This window comes from Coffea eugenioides, chromosome 3 (assembly GCF_003713205.1).
Source record: "Coffea eugenioides isolate CCC68of chromosome 3, Ceug_1.0, whole genome shotgun sequence".
Taxonomy (NCBI): domain Eukaryota; kingdom Viridiplantae; phylum Streptophyta; class Magnoliopsida; order Gentianales; family Rubiaceae; genus Coffea; species Coffea eugenioides.
The window spans coordinates 19,243,250-19,264,621 of NC_040037.1; the positions used below are offsets into that span (position 1 = coordinate 19,243,250).

At 33.3% G+C, this 21,372-nt stretch overlaps 1 protein-coding gene across 1 annotated transcript; it reads right to left on the minus strand.

Annotated features, from left to right (window-relative positions):
• Nucleotides 1–3,919: 3,919 nt before the first annotated feature.
• Nucleotides 3,920–6,142, minus strand: LOC113766253 (cytochrome P450 71A2-like). The gene is made up of 2 exons (XM_027310463.1): nt 5,222–6,142; nt 3,920–4,568 (listed from the first exon to the last, which is right to left on the minus strand). The coding sequence occupies exons 1-2, from the start codon at nt 6,140–6,142 to the stop codon at nt 3,957–3,959; spliced, it is 1,533 nt and encodes a 510-aa protein (XP_027166264.1). The 3' UTR covers nt 3,920–3,956.
• Nucleotides 6,143–21,372: the final 15,230 nt, after the last annotated feature.

Genomic DNA, 21,372 nt, shown 5'->3' on the forward strand with positions numbered 1-21,372 from the left:
TTGAATTTTTAAGATTATAACATCAAATTTAGCCTATAAGCACTTTAAACCATCTTCAAATGAAATACCTTTAGTAATTTCTTGGTCACCTCTATTTATGGAGCTTTGCACGTAGTAACCATCGATTGTCGATCTTCCATTTCCCATGTATTGTCCGCCCATATTTTCTACTCTCCTTGAGTCCCTAAACATGTTTTTAAAGTAATTTAAAAATAAGTTTAGTCAAGAAGAATCGATGACTCTAAACAAATAAAAATATACAAATAAAGACTCAACAAGACACTAAATATAACAATTAATACACTAGATACAACAAAAACAAGAAAAACAAGTAATAATGTCTAAACTAATAAGTTGTTCTTAGCACCGATATTGCCAAATCTTCCCCGGCAACGGCGCCAAAAACTTGACGTGCGCAGGATATACATATACAATTAACTCATACACAATCAAGTTTTACATTTATAATTTCTAAATACCCCACACGCGATTTATCGCAAGTATACGAATCATGAGCGAGTATAGGATATTAAGAATCGATCTCACAGAGAAGATTTTCAATTACCGATGGTTTTTCGAACTCCTTTATTATCTAGACTACCATAAATATAAAACTAATGGAAATAACACTAGAAAGCTCCTAGAGGTATGGAATTCCTTACTACTCTTGCAAATGAGATTATCGGTTAAGTGAATGCTATTATCTTGGCTAATTATAGTGTAATTTTCTAATGTATATGAAACCTACTCTCGTAGTAAATCAACTATACTTGTAGCTAAATCATATCTACTCTCGTGGTTATGAATTAACTACAAGTTCATTTCTTTTATGAAATTACATGAAACAAGTCACTAAAGTCACATAGGTGCACTCTACTCTCGTGAGTATACTCCCTAGGTTTATCACTTCTTTGAACTAGTGTGAAATTTCAATTCTCATTGCAAACTTAACACATTTAGATAATCATAATTAATGGCCAGTTAATCATGATTATAAAAACAAAAGTGATAAATAACTTGCTCGAAATAATATCATCAAATAACCAAGTAAACATCACAAACAAGATATAGAAAGTTCATCCATAACTCTAGACATAAACTTTAACTAAACATGATAAACACACAAATCCAAACTTGTATTATAACTATACATGAAAGCAAATACAAAAGAGAAAGTAGTAGAAGAGATATCACCCTTGTCACATGAGATCAACCTCTTCATCTTTGCTCCTCAATCTTCATCCAAATCTAACTATAAATACAAGAGGATAAACTACACTACCTATACTATACTACTCTAACTAATGAACTAAGGAAATTCTAGTGAAGACTACATTTTTGGTGAGTTTCTCTAGCCTTCCAAAGTTATGAAAATGTTCTCCAAAGGCCTCTATTTATTGAGGAATTCAAGGTCAAGAAGAGTTGTTAAAGTTGCCATTTTTTTACTCTTGAACTCCTATGAGTTGTCTCTCCAACTTTCCACCATTTTCTTGGTCAGATACACCCGGAATTGCTAGCTAGAATTAAGTTAGAAAGTTGTGTGAAAGTAAGGTAAGTTGATGAGCAAGTTGCAAAAACCAGTCAAGAATACGCGACTTCAGCCACGTTTTCATGAGTCGTGTATTCACTTCTATGAATTTGGCACCACTTCGACTGCTATTTTCATGATGATGAAGGTCAAACTAATTCTTGTGCAAAACACAAAAGTTGTAGCCCTTTGAGGTATCTTTCCAATGCCTCAAGAATCATCCAATTGGAGCTCTATGGACCGAGATATGATCAGAATACCAAAGACTGGTCAGAGATCTATTTCAACTTTCGACAACAGAGTTGAACTTCTGTATTTCGACATTTTGACAAGGAAAACAACTGAACTGGACTTCAATATCTCATACCAAATGGAGATCTATCTCTTAGTTTCAAAATGATTTAAGAGTCACCTCAATCCAATGCTTGTAGCTCAAGATATTGTCAAAGTACCACAAGGTGTCAAAGCTATGAAACTTGCTTCCTTTTGTTCTTGATTGTATTTCCTCTTTTGCACTTCATATTCTCTTTTTATCACTTTAAACCATCATCAATCATCCAATTATCTTCTCAATTCATACCATTTGATGATTGAATCATTAAACCTACAAAAACATGAAGTTTTCACCATTAAAATCCATAGAAATGCAATTTCACCACTTAAATCACAAAATGCATATTTTCACCAGATTCCTAGTTAATTAGATATAAAACTAAATAAAACACACCAAAACTAACCAATAAAACACGTAAAATATCTACTTGTCAGGTTTATAGAGCGTTCTCTTGTAAGTTGTAGTGGAATTTTAGGAGTAGTTCTTCCTTGTGGGCAATATTGTTTTGGAATTCATCCATGTCAAGCCCATTTCTTCAACAAGCTCGACTACATGGAGAAGGAGTTGGACATTAGGGGTTTGCAGAATTATTTATAGTCTAGCAACTTCACAGTGGAAGTTGTAACTTTTGGTATGACAACTGGGTAGCATCAGGAGCTCTGTCTCTTAAAGCTGAGGTGCAAGGAAATCTGTTTTCAAAGATGTTATGACGGATGCTAGGGATTCTTCATTCATGTTAACAATGTTGGCATATGCAAGTGCCATTGAAAATTTCATTTTTTATGGTGCGATTGTTTAGATGTAGGATGCTTTGGATGATGTGCTGTAAGTTTCAGTTTCATATGCTGTCAAATGTTTTTGCTGTGTGGACTCTCAAGCTAAAACGGTAAAACATTTGTTCTTGGAAGGGGAGCTGGCGATGGCCGTGTGGAAGTTTTTTGGATCGCCTTCTGGAATTCGTTATGCTGGAGATCATTTGCATGTGGTCTTGGCTTTGGTGGTATAAACCAGCCAAGTCCGAAGATTAAAGTTTATCTTTCGCCTTTTGCCTATTTTTGTCTACGGGAATTTATGGAAGGCAAGGAATATAGCTTTATACCAAGGAGCTTTTGTGGATTTTCATTCGGTGTGTGGAGCTATCTTTAGTGATTTGAGGTCTGCGTATTGGATTAAGTTCAGGGAATTTCACAATATTATGTCTTGGCATCCTTTTTTGGAACTAGTTGAGTGACGATTGGATGATTTTAATGCCAGGATTTTTTTTGGCAACCCCCGTAGAAGGGGGGAGTGTTGAAACTCAATATTGATGGATGCTCGAAAGGAAATCCAGGTGTGTGTGGTGGAGGAAGGGTACTCCGGGATCCAATGGGGGTGCTTACATTTTGCCTTCTCCTCATTCTTCGGTAAGGGTACTAGTATACAGGCGGAAGCTAAAGCTTCATTATTAGGGATGAAATTGTGTGTTTAAAGAGGATTTATGCAGGTTATTGTTGAATCAGATTCAATGGTATTAGTACGGATTCTGAAGGATTACTATCAGTGCCGTGGTCTATTTGTAGTGAGGTGGAGCAGGTTTTTGAGTTGCCTAGAGGTGGTTTCCAACTTCGGCATTGTTATAGGAAGGCTAATAAGGTGGCAGATTTGTTGTTGAACGAAGGTTGTTCTATTTTAGAAACCGAGATTTGTTTGTATGAACGAGTAGCTGACCTATTGATGATGGCGAGGGGAGAGTATAGATTGGACAAGTTAGTTTTTCGGTCTTTTCGTAGATGCAGGATTGCTTGTCAATGTTCTTAATTGGTCATTTTATCATGTACTATATGAGGTCAGGTTGATGTCTCCTCGTATTTGGTTTGTTTCTAATAAAATTTGGGCCGGCATTATAAAAAAAAAAAAAAAAGCCCAGATACAACCAAAAAGAGGGACTAACCAAGAATTCCAACATTATCAGTGTGATGTGTATACTATAGTTACATTCGTGCATAGATTGCAAACCCCTTATTCGGTATCCTTAGGGCATAGTATACATATCATCACTATAGTCAGTAGACATGAAACAAAACAAGTAAAGCTGAAACATCATAAACAAAGACATTAGCAAGAATATGGTGTGGCAATGGCATGCAGAGGAAATTTTCTGTGGACTGTGATACCAAATAATTCGGTCATGTCCAACTCGTTTGGATTGATTCCATCAGGTGATGTAAAGTTAAATTTGTTGACCAGTTTTGCCAATGCAAGTTCAGTTACTGACATGGCGAAGTTGATACCCGGGCAAACTCTTCGTCCGGCACCAAACGGAATTAACTCAAAGTTCAAACCATGGAAATCTACGCTCGAACCCAAAAATCTCTCAGGTCGAAATTCCTCAGGGTTCTCCCACAACAATGGATCTCTTGCAATTGCCCAAGCATTCACAAGTACCTGTGTGCTCTTTGGTACATCATATCCCATTACTTTGACGTCTTGATTCGATTCTTTAGGACCCAGTAATGGAACTGGAGTATGAAGTCGCATAGTTTCTTTAATCACTGCTTTTAAGTACTGCATTTTCTCCATATCAGCTCGAGTTATTTCTGGCTTTCCTTGAGTCACATCTCTTACCTCAGCCTGCAATTTATGCAAGACTTTGGGGTTCTTTAGAAGTTCTGACATTCCCCAATCCATAACTGAATGTGTTGTATCAGATCCAGCACCAAAGACATCCTAAATAATGGAATCAACGAAAGTGTTGCATTAGAATATGTTTCGATTATACAATGGCAATAAGCCTTTATTTCTATTATCTACCAATCCAACTTTAATCAAAACTATGTAGTAATCAAACTTTTTCAATGAAATGATTTAAAAATCAATAAATATAGGCTAGCTTGGGCTGGCTCATAGTCCAATAAAGAGCCTAAGGTTTGTGAGCTTTTATAGTTCTAACGTATATATGAATATTTAAATGGGTTGAGGTTAGTTTTGTCAAATCTCGACTGACAAGCCCAATTATTACTCCATTCACAACCTTCAGAACTCTTGAAGGTTATGAGTCTTATGACTAGGGGTATCAATTGGTCTTTATCAATCCGGGCTTCATAAGGCTTAACTCAACACACTTAAATGTTTATATGTTTGAGTGGTTAAAACAAGTAAAAGATTTAGAATTTGATGCAAGTTCGGTTGTGATTTATATGTTGTACATAATTTGATTTACACTAATATCACTTGCGTACGTCAATTTAGTGATATAAGTATATATCAAATTTAAAAAAATAAGAATATAACGACCGTATGCAACCACACCAAAATCAACCATACTTGCCTCAATCCCAAAGATTTATTACCAATACAAAGAGATGGGGAGAGAAATTTACCAGGATGATAGCTTTCATCGCATCTCGCTCAAGAGCAAAGCCCATAGTCTTTTCCTCATTAATCTCAATCAAGATATCTACAAAGTCTTGGCATCTTGCCTCAGTAGTAGAGTCGCTTTCGGCCTTTCCTTTCCTCTTATTCATGTGCTCTTCTATCACACCCTCAAGAAATCCATCAATCTGTTTAACCGTTTTCTTCACTTTAGAATCCAAACCATTGAAGCGATTAACCCATGCAAGCGAAGGAATATAGTTTCCTACATCAAAAATACCCAGTAACTCACCAAACACCTTCAAATTCTCCATACTTTTCCTCCCATTTTCTTCCTCACTATACTTCCTCCCCAAGGCAACCCTACAGATTATATCATTGGTGAGAATTAAAAACATGTCACTTAAGTTTACAGCTGAGGAAGAACACATTCGGCTGATCTTCTCGATCATGAGTGACGTCTCTTCCTCTCTGACATGTTGAAAAGACTGAATCCTTTTGTTACTCAAAAGATGAAGCATAGAAATGCTTTTTAGTTGTCTCCAATACTCACCATATGGCGCAAAAGCTATGTCCTTGCTTCCGTAAAAGAGTTTATCTGGGATGCCCGATTTAGGCCTGCTTGCAAAGGATAAATCATGGGTTTTCAAGATCTGGCAAGCTGCATTAGAGGAAGAGACAACCAGCATTGGCTTGCTTCCCAGTTCAAGCAGCATGAGTGGACCATATTTTCTTGACAGTGATTGAAGGGAGCGATGTGGAAACTGGCCAAGCTGGTGAAGATTGCCAATAATTGGGAGCTTTGGTGGAGATGGTGGTAGCTTTTTCTGGGGTTTAGAAGCAGCGTAGAACCATTTGAGAAGGGATAGAAGGAATACGAGCAAGGAAAAAATTGAGAAAAATGAAAGATCAAGATTGATTAAAGCCATGTGGTATATGAGCATGCATTTGGCTGTGCTGGTGTTCTCTTTTTATACTGGTTTTTCAAGCTCTTTTACCATAGAAAATCCAATAAATCGGGACCAGAGGGGATGATTGAGTCAATACATCATTTAGGGCACCGTTGTACGAGTACGACCATTGAAGGTCCTAGGGTCGTTCACTTTTTGAGCAGTGATATTGGAATCTTCTATGTATTTATATCTATACAAATAAATTTTCAGAAAGTAATATGTTTATGCGAATAGTTTTATTTTCAGAAGTAGATCAACGCAATTAAAAATCAAACTTATCTATGAACATTTTTGTTATTAAATTTGAACAAAATTTTGGATAGCAGAAAATAGGTCAAAATTACGATAAAAGTTTTAAAGTTTGATCTAATGGTAAAATTTAATCAATTTAATTTTTATTTTTGTATATACATTAAAATCCTTTTCAGTTAATGGAGGGGAGCTTAATTCTTTGTATGTGAGAAAGGTTTCGTAGATAGGAAAATTGTTGGGTAGATCATGTGGTTTATTTAAGAATTTGATAGTCTTTTTCATACCATTTTATCTTGCCCCTCGTGACTTTTTTATGTACTTAGATTTTGAATATCTACGTGAAATTTCAATACATTGTCATGGTTTGACTTTTGAATATGTCACAATCTACATGTGCCTGACTTTGAATTGCGAATGAACTTCTCTTGAGTAAAATTTCTCATTTGCTCTAATTGATTTGGCTTAAATTGCTGCATAACTTTTTGGCTATTATTATTTGAGTTATGGGTGAAATCACAATCTGGGAATCCAATTGAAACTTATTACAACGTTTATTTTTATTTTTATTTTGCTTTTTTTGGGTGTTCCGCAGAGAAACATGGATCACCAGAAAGAAAGAAGAAAAGTAAGCAACTCCAGACAGTTGAACATTGAATAGAAAATTCCAAGTCCAATTCATCTAGATGGTCAGGCTGTCAGATTTTTTTTTGTTATAATTAGGGTGCACCGTCTATGGACTGGAGGCTGTCAGAATCTTCTCGTTACGAAGTCAGGTTTTACAAAACAGATTGAAAGTGAGTTTAAGATTAAAAATGTTTTCTAAAAAAGGAATAATCTCTTGGTAACTGAAAAAATCCTATTTTTCTTGTTAATGAGTATAAATTTGGCATAATTGATAACCTTCTGGGATGATTGTTATGTACTTAGAACAAAAAATGAAGAGGAAAGATTTTTCTTCAATTGAGGTTTGTGGGCAAATTGTTTCCTTTATTTTACTCTTAGGGTATGTTTGGTTCCCCATGGAATTGGAATGTAGAATTGGAATTGGGGCCTCAATTACAATTCTTGTGTTTGGATACTATCTTTCCCATAGAATTAGAATCGAATTGTAATTCCAAATCGATCGAATTCCATGGTTCCAATTCTTTGGCTGGACCAAAGAATTCTAATTCCAATTCCACGGCCAGACTTCCATTCGGGTCAACACGCGGACTTTAAACGGATAAAAACTCCAAAACGGGTCAACTATAAACCTGGATTAAAAAAAAATACGAAGCTGGCTTCTTTCTCTCTGTTCGTGACCAAATCGCTCTAGCGTTCTGCCACCGCCACCGCTGGTGCCGCCTCCTCTTCCCAACACCTCTCCCGTAACCCCTGCAAGCCTTTCCTCCCTCTTCTCTCCTCCGCAGCATCGTGTGGGTGAAATCGCTATATCTATTCTGCTATATCGTGGTAATCTTTCGTTCCACTGTATCCTCTCTCTTTCTAAGTGATTCGCTTCTTCTCTAGATTTGCAAAACTAGGGTTATTCTGCTATAGACACAGCCCATATGATTGCTGATGACCATGTCGTAGATGTCAAAATCATACGTAAATAGTAACAGAGAAGGAAAAGAAATTGTAAGAATAATCACGTTTCTTCATAAAGGGAAATATGAAAAAAAAGAAAGAGAAGACAAATTGCCATTATATCTTCCTTCGCTTTCTAAAAAACGATGTTTATGATCTGTAGATGTGGGTTTTCAATGTGGCTAAAAGGACTCCAGGCATAGTCGAAACTAGAAAGGGTACAGAAATAAAGTAAACAAGATGTTAAACGAGGACTTCTTGCATGACATTGGAAACTAAAAAAGAATTTACGACTTAAGCTGGTATAGAAAACTTCAATTTTTAGCACTGATTAATGCTAGAATTTATCATGGGACCAGATATTTGAGAATACGTTTTTCTATTTCTTGTAGTGAGAATACATTTGTTAGACTTTTAGTGAGAATGCATTCTTGTAAAGAACCACGAATTTGTGTTGCAATATTTTCTATTTATATTGTCATTGTTGGTTGTGGTTTTTGCCTGAATGTAAAGAGCAATATACTTGGATTTCCGGCTGGACTTTGCCCAATCATTGGTGTTGTTGGACACATAAGTGGTGGTGGCTACGGTTCACTGTTGCAAAGATATTGCCTGATGGTGGATAATGTTCTTGATGCTCAGATTATCAATTATTCACTTGATCCATATAAATCCATTTAGTAAGAATTTTTTTTGTTATTGTCTTCTACTTCCTTTAGTATATTTCCTTTTTTTTTGTAGATTTTTTCCCTTAGTTGATTAATGATCAAATGTTCTTTGTAATTATTTTTGTAGATTTTGTTAGATTTTTCCCCTTAGATTTTTTAAACGCTTTTAAATATATTGTTTGAAATATAGTTCAATAAGTACTTATTGTATTAAATAATGTGTAATTTAAAAATTTTAAATGTATTTATATCTTTATTTAGTTCATAATATAAGATAAAATAATTAAATTTAATATTTTATTTTTCAAATCACAAAAACTACTCTAAAAGCACCAAATTTTGATATTTTCCTATGCTTTTAGCACCAAAAGCCCTACTCCTAATTTATGGGATAATGTTTACAAATGCCTTAATAGTACTTTTATTACATAAAAATGCTTTTTTATAACCAAAAGTATCGCAACCCCAAATGGGGTCTAAATCTATGCGAAGTACTAAATTCATCATTATCAAATGTTTAAACTCAAGTTGCTTTTTTTAAAAAAAAAAATCAGTAGAAAAAGGGTGAAACTTGAGAAGCAGGAAGGAAGGAAGAGATTTGAACTCAAAACTAATTTTTCATATTTGGCCTTAATCAAGGATTCCTCACCCAAGTTGCTTCCCTTTTCCTTTTTTTTCTCAATCTTTTTCATTTTCACTCAAATTTTCTAGTAAAATAGTTTGCTCCAATTTCTATCCTGATTATAGAATGAAATTTTTATTGCCTAATCTTTTACACAACATGGAAATGGGAAAAAAAATCACTCTTTTTTCTTTGATTGGTAGCGGCTTGAGATAATCTTTAAGCATTATGAATCAGAACTTTCTTATCGCATTATCTTTGTATTAGATTTATTGGATTACATTCTAACCAATCATTATAATCAGTTTTGATGAATTCCTAATTAAATTAATAAGAATAGGATAAGGCATTAAAGAGGCGTGGAAATGAACTTTAAATTGTGAAACATCATCCAGGAACCAAAAAGACTTGCAAGATCAAAATTTGGACAGCAGGAATCCGTATGCACACAAAAACAAAACAAAAAAAAGAATCCGTTTGGAATTGCAGGAATTTTGAAGTTGTTTGACTTTAATCCGACCCCAGCTCCGGCTTGGAGAGCCTCTGATCTAGCGTTGGTGACAAGAATATATATTACGTGTTTTTAGTGTGTTTTATGATTTAGTTTTGGTGTGTTTTAATTAGTTTTATAGCTAATTAACTAGGAATATAATGAAAATATGCATTTTATGGTTTAAGTGTGAACAATTGCATTTCTATGCATTTTTATGGTGAAAACTTCATGTTTTTATAGGTTTAAGGATTCAATCATCAAATGGCATGAGTTGAGAAGATAATTGGATGATTGATGATGGTTTAGAATGATAAAAAGAAGATATGAAGTGCAAAAGAGGAATTGCAATCAATAACAAAAGGAAGCAAGTTTCACAGCTTTTACACCTTGTGGTATTTCGGCAATATCATGAGCTACATGTATCGGATTGAGATGATTCTTAAACCATTTTGAAGCTAAGAGATAGATCTACATTCGGTATGAAGACATCAAAGTCCAGTTCAGTTGTTTTCATTGTCAAAAAGTTGGAATACAGAAGCACAAATTCTATGGTCGTAAGCTGGAACAGAGCTCTGACCAGTCTTTGATATTTCAGTCAATCTCGGTGCACAGAACTCTAAATTAGATGATTCTTGAGACATTGGAAAGCTAATGCAAAGGGCCACAACTTTCATGTTCTGTACAAGAGTTGGTTCGGCCTCCATCATCACCAAAATAGCAGTTGAAGTAGTGCATAAGTGAAAACGCAACTTGAGAAAACGTGGGTTGTAGTAGCGTATTCTCATGTCGCATATTCTCACCTGTTTTCTGCAACTTGTACATCAACTTGCTTTTCTTTCACACAACTTGTAGGCTCAATTCCAGCTAGCAATTCTAGCTGTATCTGACCAAGAAAAGGCTGGAAAGTTGGAGAAACAACTCAAGAGTGTTTCAAGAGTCAATTTTGCCAACTAGAAACAACTCATCTTGAGTTTGAATCCTCTATAAATAGAAGCCTTTGGAAACCATTTTCACAACTTTGAAAGGCTAGAGAAACTCCACTAAAATGTAATCTTCACTAGTTTTTCTTAATTCATTAGTATAGTATAGTATAGTTAGAGTTAGTGTAGTTTATTTTTCTTGTATTTGTAGCTAAACTTAGATGAAGTTGAGGATGGAGATGGAGAGCATGGAGCTCAAGTGACATGGATGACATTTTTCCTATCGTTTTATTTCTTGTATTACATCTTATGTTTAGTTATAATACAAGTATGTATCTTTCTTTGATTTTCTTCATGTTTAGTTAAAGTTTATGCCTAGAGTTATGGATGAACTTTCTATATCTTGTTAATGATGTTTACTTGGTTATTTGATGATATTATTTTGAGCAAATTATTTATCACTTTTGTTTATCTAATCATGATTAACCGGCCATCAGTTGTGATTATCTAAAAGTGTTAAGTTTACAATGAGAATTGGAATTTAACACTAGTTCAAGGAAGTGATAAACCTAGGGAGTACACTCATGAGAGTAGAGGTGCACCTATGTGGCTTTTAGTGACTTGTTCATGTAATTTCATAGAAGAAATGAGCTTGTAGTTAATTTCATAACCACAAGAGTAAGTATGATTTAGCTACAAGTATAGTTGATTCACTACGAGAGTAGGTTTCACATACATTAGGAAATTACGCCATAACTAGCCAAGATAATAGCATTCACTTAATTGGTAATCTCATTTGCAAGAGTAGTAAGGAATTCCATATCTCTATGAGCTTTCTAGTGCTAATTTTCATTACTTTTAAGTTTATGGTAGTCTAGATAATAAAGGAGTTCAAAAAACACCGGTAATTGTCACTCTTACCTGTGGGATCGACCCTTAATACCCTATACTCGCTCACAATTCGTACACTTGCGATAAATTGCGTGTGGGGTATTTAGGATTTATAAATGTAAAACTTGATTGTGAATGAACTTATTGTATATGTATACCCTGCGCTCGTCAAGTTTTTTGCACCGTTGCCGGGGAAAATTTGTCAGTATCGGTGCTAAGAATAACTTTATTAGTTTAGACATTTTTACTTTTTTTTTTGTTTTTGTTGTGTCTAGTATCTTGTTAGTTGTGTTTAGCATCTTGTGAGTCTTTATTTGTTTGTTTTGTATGTGTCAAGTCATCTATTCTCCTTGACTAAACTTGTTTTTTAAGTTACTTTGAAGACATGTTTAGGGATTCAAGGAGAGTAGAAAACATGAGGGGACAATGCTTCAGAAATGGAGGATCAGCAATGGATGGTTACTACGTGCAAAGCTCCTTGAATAGAGGTAACCAAGAAATTACCAAAGGTATGTCATTTGCAAATGGTTTAAAGTGCTTAAAGGCTAAACTTGATGTTATAATGTTAAAAATTCAAATGGACACCATTATGCATGAAATTGAGCAAAAGAGGAATGTTAACACTTTTAATTCTTATCATGTGAATTGTGACTTGTGTGGAGATTATCATGCTACTAATACATGTATACAAGGCAAAATGTGGATTATTATGATGAATTAGGGCATTACAATCCTTATTTTGATCAATATGGTACTAATAGGGGCAATTCTTATGCTTATGGTTGGGATAATCAATGTACCTATAGTGATTCTCCATGTTTTTATGATTACCAACTCGAATGTGTTCAATTTGAATCTAAACCATCTTGGAAATTGGCAATAGAAAGGTTAGTTAATGCGTCTTCACCTTCGAAATTAGAAAGTGAACCATTAGCTAACAATTCTAAGCTATCTTGGGAATTAGCTATAGAAAAGCTAGCAAATGCAACTTCCGACCGTTTTGATAGGGTTGAGGAAAGATTAGATGAATTAACTTCTTACTTTTGTAAATTACAAGACCAATTTCATGAGTTATGTGAAGTTATTTCTTCTAATGATATGTACTATGACTCTAGCATGAATGGTGGGAGTGTTGTACGTGCAAATGGATTGCAATTTTTGATCAAAATGATAAATCTAATTCAAGTTTCAATGAGCAAATATCCATTTCACATGATAGTACCTTTGGAACTAACGTTGAATCTCAAGAGGTGAGCTTTAATGACTCATTTTTCACCCCTCTTGAGGAATATGTTGAAAGTATAGGTTTTAAAGGTATTATCGCCCAAGAGGGTCAAGCGGACATTCCTTTGGTAAGTTGTCAAGTGACACACATTCAAGGTAATATCTACGACTCATTTGAGATTGGTAAGTCACTTCCATATCTCTTATCATTTGATTACGTGACTTTTGCTATTAAGCCACCTTTTAATTATCCATCACGACCTAAAATGGTGGATTATTCATTAACAAAGCCTCCTTGAGAAATGAGGCCAAATAGTCGAGTAAACAAAAGTGCTTGTTGAGAGGCAACCCAATGTTTTAGTACTTTATGTTAATCTTGTGTGATTTTATGTTTAAATTATGAGTTTGAGTTATTTTGTTGTTTGTCATTTGTAGGTATTGGAAATAGAAGCAAAAGTGACCAAATGAGGTGAAAACAGTGAAGTTTGATCAAGAAACTCCACCCCTCGATTTGAATAAATGTTATTTTTAATTTGTTAAAGAGGGTTAAAATGCACGTTTTGATCTTTTTACATGTGCGTGCATTGAATATTTTGGCAAAAGAATGATCTAAGATACATTTTGAGTAATTGGGATAAAAGAATAATTTTTGAAAAATTAAGAAATTTCTGCAGAAAAATTGCAGAAGAAAACACGAGCTCAGAAAAATGCAACTTCAAGTCGCGTTTTCATGAGTCGTGTATTCATTGCTGCGAACATAAAGAAGAAAAACACGGGTATCAAAATGCGCTTTCTACAGTCGCGTTTTAGGGTTCTTTTTAAAGATAAATGTAGGTTTCTTGGTTCCTTGTTCATTCTCCTCTTTTCCTCATGTATTTACTTGTACCTTGGGTAGTTTCTTGTATATTTTCTATAGGTATGTCACCACGACAAAGGCTAGAAGTTACGGATCGCCGTTTTATGTTTGATAATGCCTTTGTTATTACCTTTGTTTCTCATTTTCCATTCTTAGGTTTATATCACTAATGGATACAAATGGAACTAATGAAGTTGTGGAGATAAACGGACAATGGCTAGTGAACTTCATGCTTTGACGCATCTCAATCGCTACATAGGGGAGTATTACTTTATCTTGAGTTTCTCTTTTTACACATTGAGGACAATGTGTATGTTAAGTGTGGGGGGAGAATTGAGATTATATACATTGTATGTGATTGACTTGTTGGTTGTAAAATTGCAAAAATGCCTCAAAAGTTTTAAATTTTTTCAATTTTATTCAAGGGGTAACAAGTTCCATACCATTAGTAATTCAAATTCCTTCTACCTTATGAAGTAAATATATGTGGTTTGAAAATTTTTTTTCTCATTTAACTTGGAAATGACTATTATGTTATTATAATTTGTGCATTTATAAAAAAGTATATCTTGTAAAGTGGAGAAAATTATGCCTATATTTTACAAATTTGATGAAATTCCTTCTCTTTATTTGATTTTATAAGTTAAGTAATAAATATGCTCCATAAGTGCAATACTCTTCTCATGATTATGCTTTTGAGGGAATGTTTATTATCTTTACTCTAAAAAAAAGTAGAACAAAAAGAACAAAAAGGAAAAAAATGAAAAAAAAATGAAAAAAGAAAAAAGAGAATAAGAGTCGTTCTACTCCAATGGTTCTTGTACTTAGTAATCGGGAGTGCTCATCTACAAATATCGACTTTTGCGTAAACCGGTACTCTAATTAAGAGTATGCAAAATGACTTGAGTATGTGAGGTGTTTAGTAACCGGTGATTTTCATCTAAAAATATCGATTCTCGCGTCAAAAAGTACTTTCACAACTTCAGTATATATTTAGCTATATTATATGAATAAATCCCTCTTTAAATTTAAATAAGAAGATGATCATGAGTTTAGGAAGCATTTTATTGACCATATGACTTATTTGCCTGTGAAATTAGGTAAGGATGAGTAATTGCCTTGAACTAGTTAAAATTATGGTATAATTGACTATCCTTTACTTGATATTATGAGTACGTGAGGTTAATGGAGTGATTGCATAATAGTTATTTACCTTGTTTTTAAGGATATGAAGTTGATGGTGCACATATGTTTATTTTCAAAAATTTTGGATCATTATTGGTTTGTATTTCTTATTGCTTGAGGACAAGCAATGGTTCAAGTGTGGGAGTAAGTGACAAGAATATATTTTACGTGTTTTTAGTGTGTTTTATTATTTAGTTTTGGTGTGTTTTAATTAGTTTTATAGCTAATTAACTAGGAATCTAATGAAAATATGCATTTTGTGGTTTAAGTGTGAACAATTGCATTTCTATGCATTTTTATGGTGAAAACTTCATGTTTTTATAGGTTTAAGGATTCAATCATCAAATGGCATGAGTTCAGAAGATAATTGGATGATTAATGATGGTTTAAAGTGATAAAAAGGAGATATGAAGTGCAAAAGAGGAATTGCAATCACGAACAAAAGGAAGCAAGTTTCATAGCTTTAACACCTTGTGGTATTTCAGCAATATCATGAGTTACATGCATCGGATTGAGATGATTCTTAAACCATTTTGAAGCTAAGAGATAGATCTACATTTAGTATAGGACATTGAAGTCCAGTTCAATTGTTTTCATTGTCAAAAAGTCGGAATACCGAAGCGCAAATTCTGTGGTCGTAAGCTGGAACAGAGCTCTGACTAGTCTTTGGTTTTTCAGTCATATCTCTGTCCACAGTACTCTAAATTAGATGATTCTTGAGGCATTAGAAAGCTAACTCAAAGGGCTACAACTTTAATGTTTTGCACAAGAGTTGGTTTGGCCTCCATCATCACCAAAATAGCAGTTGAAGTGGTGCAGAAGTGAAAACGTGATTTGAGAAAACGTGGGTTATAGTCGAGTATTATCAAGTCACGTATTCGTACCTGTTTTCTGCAACTTGCACATCAACTTGCCTTACTTTCACACAAATTGTAGGCTCAATTCCAACTAGCAATTTTGGCTGTATCTGACCAAGAAAAGGCTGGAAAGTTGGAGAAACAACTCAAGAGAGTTTCAAGAGTCAATTTTGCCAACTAGAAACAACTCATCTTGAGCTTGAATCCTCTATAAATAGAAGCCTTTGGAGACCATTTTCACAACTTTGAAAGGCTAGAGAAACTCCACTAAAATGTAATCTTCACTAGTTTTTCTTAATTCATTAGTATAGTATAGTATAGTTAGAGTTAGTGTAGTTTATTTTTCTTGTATTTGTAGCTAAATTGAGATGAAGTTGAGGATGGAGATGGAGAGCATGGAGCTCAAGTGACATAGGTGACATTTCTCCTATTACTTTATTTCTTGTGTTGCATCTTATATTTAGTTATAATACAAGTATGGATCTTTCTTTCATTTTCTTCATGTTTAGTTAAAGTTTATGCCTAGAGTTATGGATAAACTTTCTATATCTTGTTAGTGATGTTTACTTGGTTATTTGATTTGGAATTTAACACTAGTTCAAGGAAGTGATAAATCTAGGGAGTACACTCACGAGAGTAGATGTGCACCTATGTGGCTTTTAGTGACTTGTTCATGTAATTTCATAGAAGAAATGAGCTTATAGTTAATTTCATAACCACGAGAGTAGGTATGGTTTAGTTACAAGTATAGTTGATTCACTACGAGTGTAAGTTTCACATACATTAGGAAATTACGCCATAACTAGCCAAGATAATAGCATTCACTTAACTGTTAATCTCATTTGCAAGAGTAGTAAGGAATTCCATATCTCTAGGAGTTTTCTAGTGCTAATTTTCATTACTTTTAAGTTTATGGTAGTCTAGATAATAAAGGAGTTCAAAAAACACCGGTAATTGTCATTCTTCCCTGTGGGATCGACCCTTAATACCCTATACTCGCTCACGATTCGTATACTTGCGATAAATCGCGTGTGGGGATATTTAGGATTTACAAATGTAAAACTTGATTGTGGATGAGTTTATTTTATATGTATACCCTGCGCTCGTCAGTTGGATCCAGCATTGGCCAACAACTTGATTTTTTGCTGTCTTCTCATTTTCTTGATATTTTTTTCCTTTTCGGTTTCAGATGTTTTTCGCCTATAAATAGGTGTAATTAGGACTTTTGTTAGTAGACTTTTATTTAATCATTATTCAACTATTGTTGGTTTGTTATAATTTTCTTGAATGTTTTCAAAGGTTTATCTTGATTCTTTTGAATCGTTCTTGAAAGTAGTTTTCATTTTGAATCTATCATGCATCATATATATAGCATGAATTTTTTAATTATAGATAGTATGTGAAAAAGATTAATGACTTCAATCTTTTAAGCATGCAATATTGATGATGGAGTAAATAAAAAGAACTTATTACTATTAATCTAATTTATCCACCTTGGCTTCCTTCACTGCCTCTCACAATTTACTCAATCTAATTTATTGTTATTAAAAAGAATTTGATGATGAAGTAAATAGTCCACTTTGGCTTCTTTGGATGCCTCGCACAAGTAACTTAATCTAATTTATTACTATTGAAAAAAGTTAAATAGTAACTAAACTATTCAAGTAGTATAGTTTTGGCCACTAAATTATTTGTTGGTTTTAAATCGCACATTCAAACTCACAAAAGTGATATATTAGTAGTCATTCCTTTGAATTTCACCATTAAAATAATTATTTTCCGTTAGTTTTAGATTATTTATGCCAATTCACTAAAAGCTTCCCTATATTTTTTTACGCAAAATGGAGACGAGAAAGAGAAAGAGGAAAAAAAAAATTGAGGAGCCAACTTCTGTAAATGAAAAGGAAAAGAAAAAATGTGAAAGAAAAGCATATTAGTAAATAATATAATTAGGTTTCATTGGTTTGACTCAATTTTTAATCCTAAAACTACGGATAAAGCATAATCTAAAGGTAAAGCTAACTGAATGAACCCTTGTCACTTTTGCGAAATCAAACACTTATGGGATAATATCATAAACCTCCCTTGAGATTTCTCTTAATATCATTTAACGCTCCAAAAGTTTTAAAAATATCAATCACCTCCCTTACTTTTGTTATTTAATTATGTATCGAAATTTTTAAAAATTCTAAACTACTCTTTCACTTGCTAAATAAAAATATTCGTAAACCACTTTGTTGATTTTAAGAAAACCATCACCTTAAAAGCAATCTCTTGTAATACAACCAAATCACAATGTTATATCCCACAAAAATATAAATTTGAAAAATAGAAAAGATATTTAAAAAGAAATACACTTGCATCAATTTAATTTTATATGCTCAAAACCAATTTCTTATGAATTTATATTTTTTTCTAACATCTTCTCAACCCTTGTTCAAAGCATTAAATTGCACCAATCATTATAAAAATCAACTCAAAATAAGCAAATAAATCATACCCCACTTTATTACGATCACAAAAAGTAAAAGATAAACAAAATTTAATTTATTGTTGTTTACATATAAAATATTGCATAGTCATCCAAAAAATATGAATGAGAGAGAATGATGAAGAAAAGGGAAAAAGAAGAAAGTGACTTTCATTTTTTTTTAATTTTTGAGCTTCATCTATTTGATATATTGTAAATTATGTGTCAAGTGAGGGTTAATATAATTTTTCTACTCCTAATATTGGTTTTTATTTAGAAGAATCATAAACTACCGAAGTTTAAAGAGACTATGCTTTTAGATTCTAAGCCCAATGATTTGGGCATATAGTAATGGGTAAATCTTTTATGATTGGCACTGTATACATTAACGAATTGGTATGCATGCTACATATACAATATTAATTTGCAGATCTAAATTCAGATGATGTGAGATTTATCTAACTTCATTTATACACTGACAGTATAGAAAAGTTAATCCATATTAATAGGATAAATCTTTTCTGTATCGACACTGTATACATTTGTGGATTTAGATGCATGCCACACACATAAAATCTCAGGGGTACCAAGTTATATTTCTAAAACCACAGGGGGCCAAGTGATGTTAAGAGAAACTTCAAAGGAGGTTTCTAATATTATTCCAACACATATTCAGTAGGCAAAAGATACTATTTCAATTATTTAGGTGGCAACGAGTTTTTTTTTGGCCTTATCACTGCATGTGATACTCGTGTACAAGGACAAAACTAGGGGATTAGGGCTGAAGTTTTATAGAATTCAATTTTCCTCCCTTACAAAATTACATATTGTCAAATCAAATAATCTTGCTCCCGAAAAAACCTAAAGATATTTAGATTATACATTTAAATTTATGCATATTAAAATTCACCTTCTCGAGATATATTTTCTGGTATATGACACACGATTCATGCATCATATATGAATGCATATGAATGGAAGAGCACGTCAAAAACACATTACCACATAAAGATTCTCAATGCCCCTGCGAGTTTCTTTTAGATTAGAGCTATTTTAGTAGTCATCAATTACATTACGTACCATAAATATAAAAAATTAATCTCATCATAATAACATAAGAATAAAACACAAGGTTGAGTGCCTTTTACTTTTTGGTACTAGTATTGTAATATATCTTTCTACTATAGATAGATATATTACAAATGCATGTGAAAAATCTACTAGAGTGGATGATAATAAATGTATTAAAGAATGAACTAGAGCTAGAAACAAAGGTATAATTTCATAAACCTCTCCTGAGGTTTCTGATAATTGCAGCCATCTTCCTTGAAATTTGAAAAATTATACTTATCTCCCTTGATATTTTGAAAAGGCTATAATAATCTTGACAACTCTACAAATTCTAAATGAAAAGTGGTTGTAAAGAAAAAAGAAATCGCATTTTGTCAATGTTTCTTTATTCAAAAGCTCCAACCTCAACCTAATACATTATATTCAATTTTGAGGTCATTTAAATGAATTTCTTGCTTAGTTTTATAAATAGCTGACCAGTAGGGATGCATTTGTTAAAAACAGTTTCTTCACAACTTACTTAGCAAAGGGCAAAAAAAAAAAAAAAAGAAGTCCGAGCATTAAAAATTGATGCCTTGAAACCTGGCCTAAAATTTTTTTCGCAAAGATCTACGTTAAAATTTTTTTACTTAGCAAGTAACAATAATATTTGATTTGTTTTGTAAAATAAATAGAGGCAATATAGAATATTCATAAGCCTTTCTGTCCTTATATCACTAGTTGTTAACAAAAATACTTTCTAGGGGATGTTTATGTAATTTTTCAAACCTCAAGAGATGTAATTGCAATCATTACAAACCTCAGGGGAGGTTTTTGAAATTATCCCCAAAAACTATTTACATTAGTTCCTAAAATTGTAAAACTAGAATTCCAAAGTTAATAAATTCAGTTAAACTTTAATTAACTTCAAAAACCTGAATTGATTCATCAAAGCATGCTTGAACATCATAAAATAAGGCCAAGAATTCAAAAGAAAAATTTGTCAGTTTTCATAAAATTTGGGGCCTTAACGTGATTATGCCAAAATTAGGGGACCAAACAGCAAATATATTTTTTTTGGGCTTGGATGAAAGAAATCGGCAAGCAATTATCATGAATAAACGTAAAAGATATCCAAGGCTCCATGTTGAACCAAAAACGGAGGAAAGAAAGGAAGAAAGAAAAAAACAAATAAGAGACAGAGATTTTCATTTTTCAACTCAACTCCGAAGATCAACAAAGCTGGACATTTGAACTAAGTCTTCTAATCCAAACGAAACTATAATGCATATACGCAGGAATCAAATGAACAAGTAAGTCCAACCCAAGATTAGAGCAACCCAAATAAATTAATATTCTATAACCCACACTTCAACCCATGAGTAAGCTACCAAACAAGACCATATAAGTCCAACTCAAGATTAGAGAAACCCAAATAAACTTATCTTCTACAACCCAAACTTCAACCTATGAGTAAGCTCCCAAACAAGACCATATAAAGATACAAACGTGATCATGCAAAACCACAAGAAAGCCCAATTCAAAGCAACTAATTCAGCCATATCATAATCTAAAAGCCCAACTCAACTAATACAACAGCTTCAAATTCAATTATATCACATATGACAAGAAAAAAAAAAAAGAAAAAAACAAAAAGTTAAAAAAAGGAAAACAGGAAAAGTAAGAATGCAACCAAGGTTGGCAAAAGGGAACAAAGAAAAGAACCAAAGCATTGTTTAAGGAGAAAAACAATAGAAGAAAAAGTCCCAAACTAACCAGGTAAATTATATTTTAAAAAAAACTCACTTTAACTTGGCGTAAAACTCATAGTCAGAAGCCAAGCCCACACACAAGGCACCAGCTATGCACATTGGTCACAAGCCACACCACTAACTCTAAACCAAAGATGAACAGCTCCTGGGTGCAAAAAAAAAAAACAAGAAAGAAAGGTGGAAAAGGAAAGGGAAAACCACAGAAAGCATCAAAACTTTTCAACTGATAATCCAAAGGATGGAAGAACTCGGATGATTCATCTCTTCATGAAAATAAATTAAAACACAGGGACACAAAGGAAACTTCTAACTCATGCATCGTTGTCAGAAACCAACGAAAAGCAAAGATAGTTAGATTAGCAAGTTCATAGGGTAAT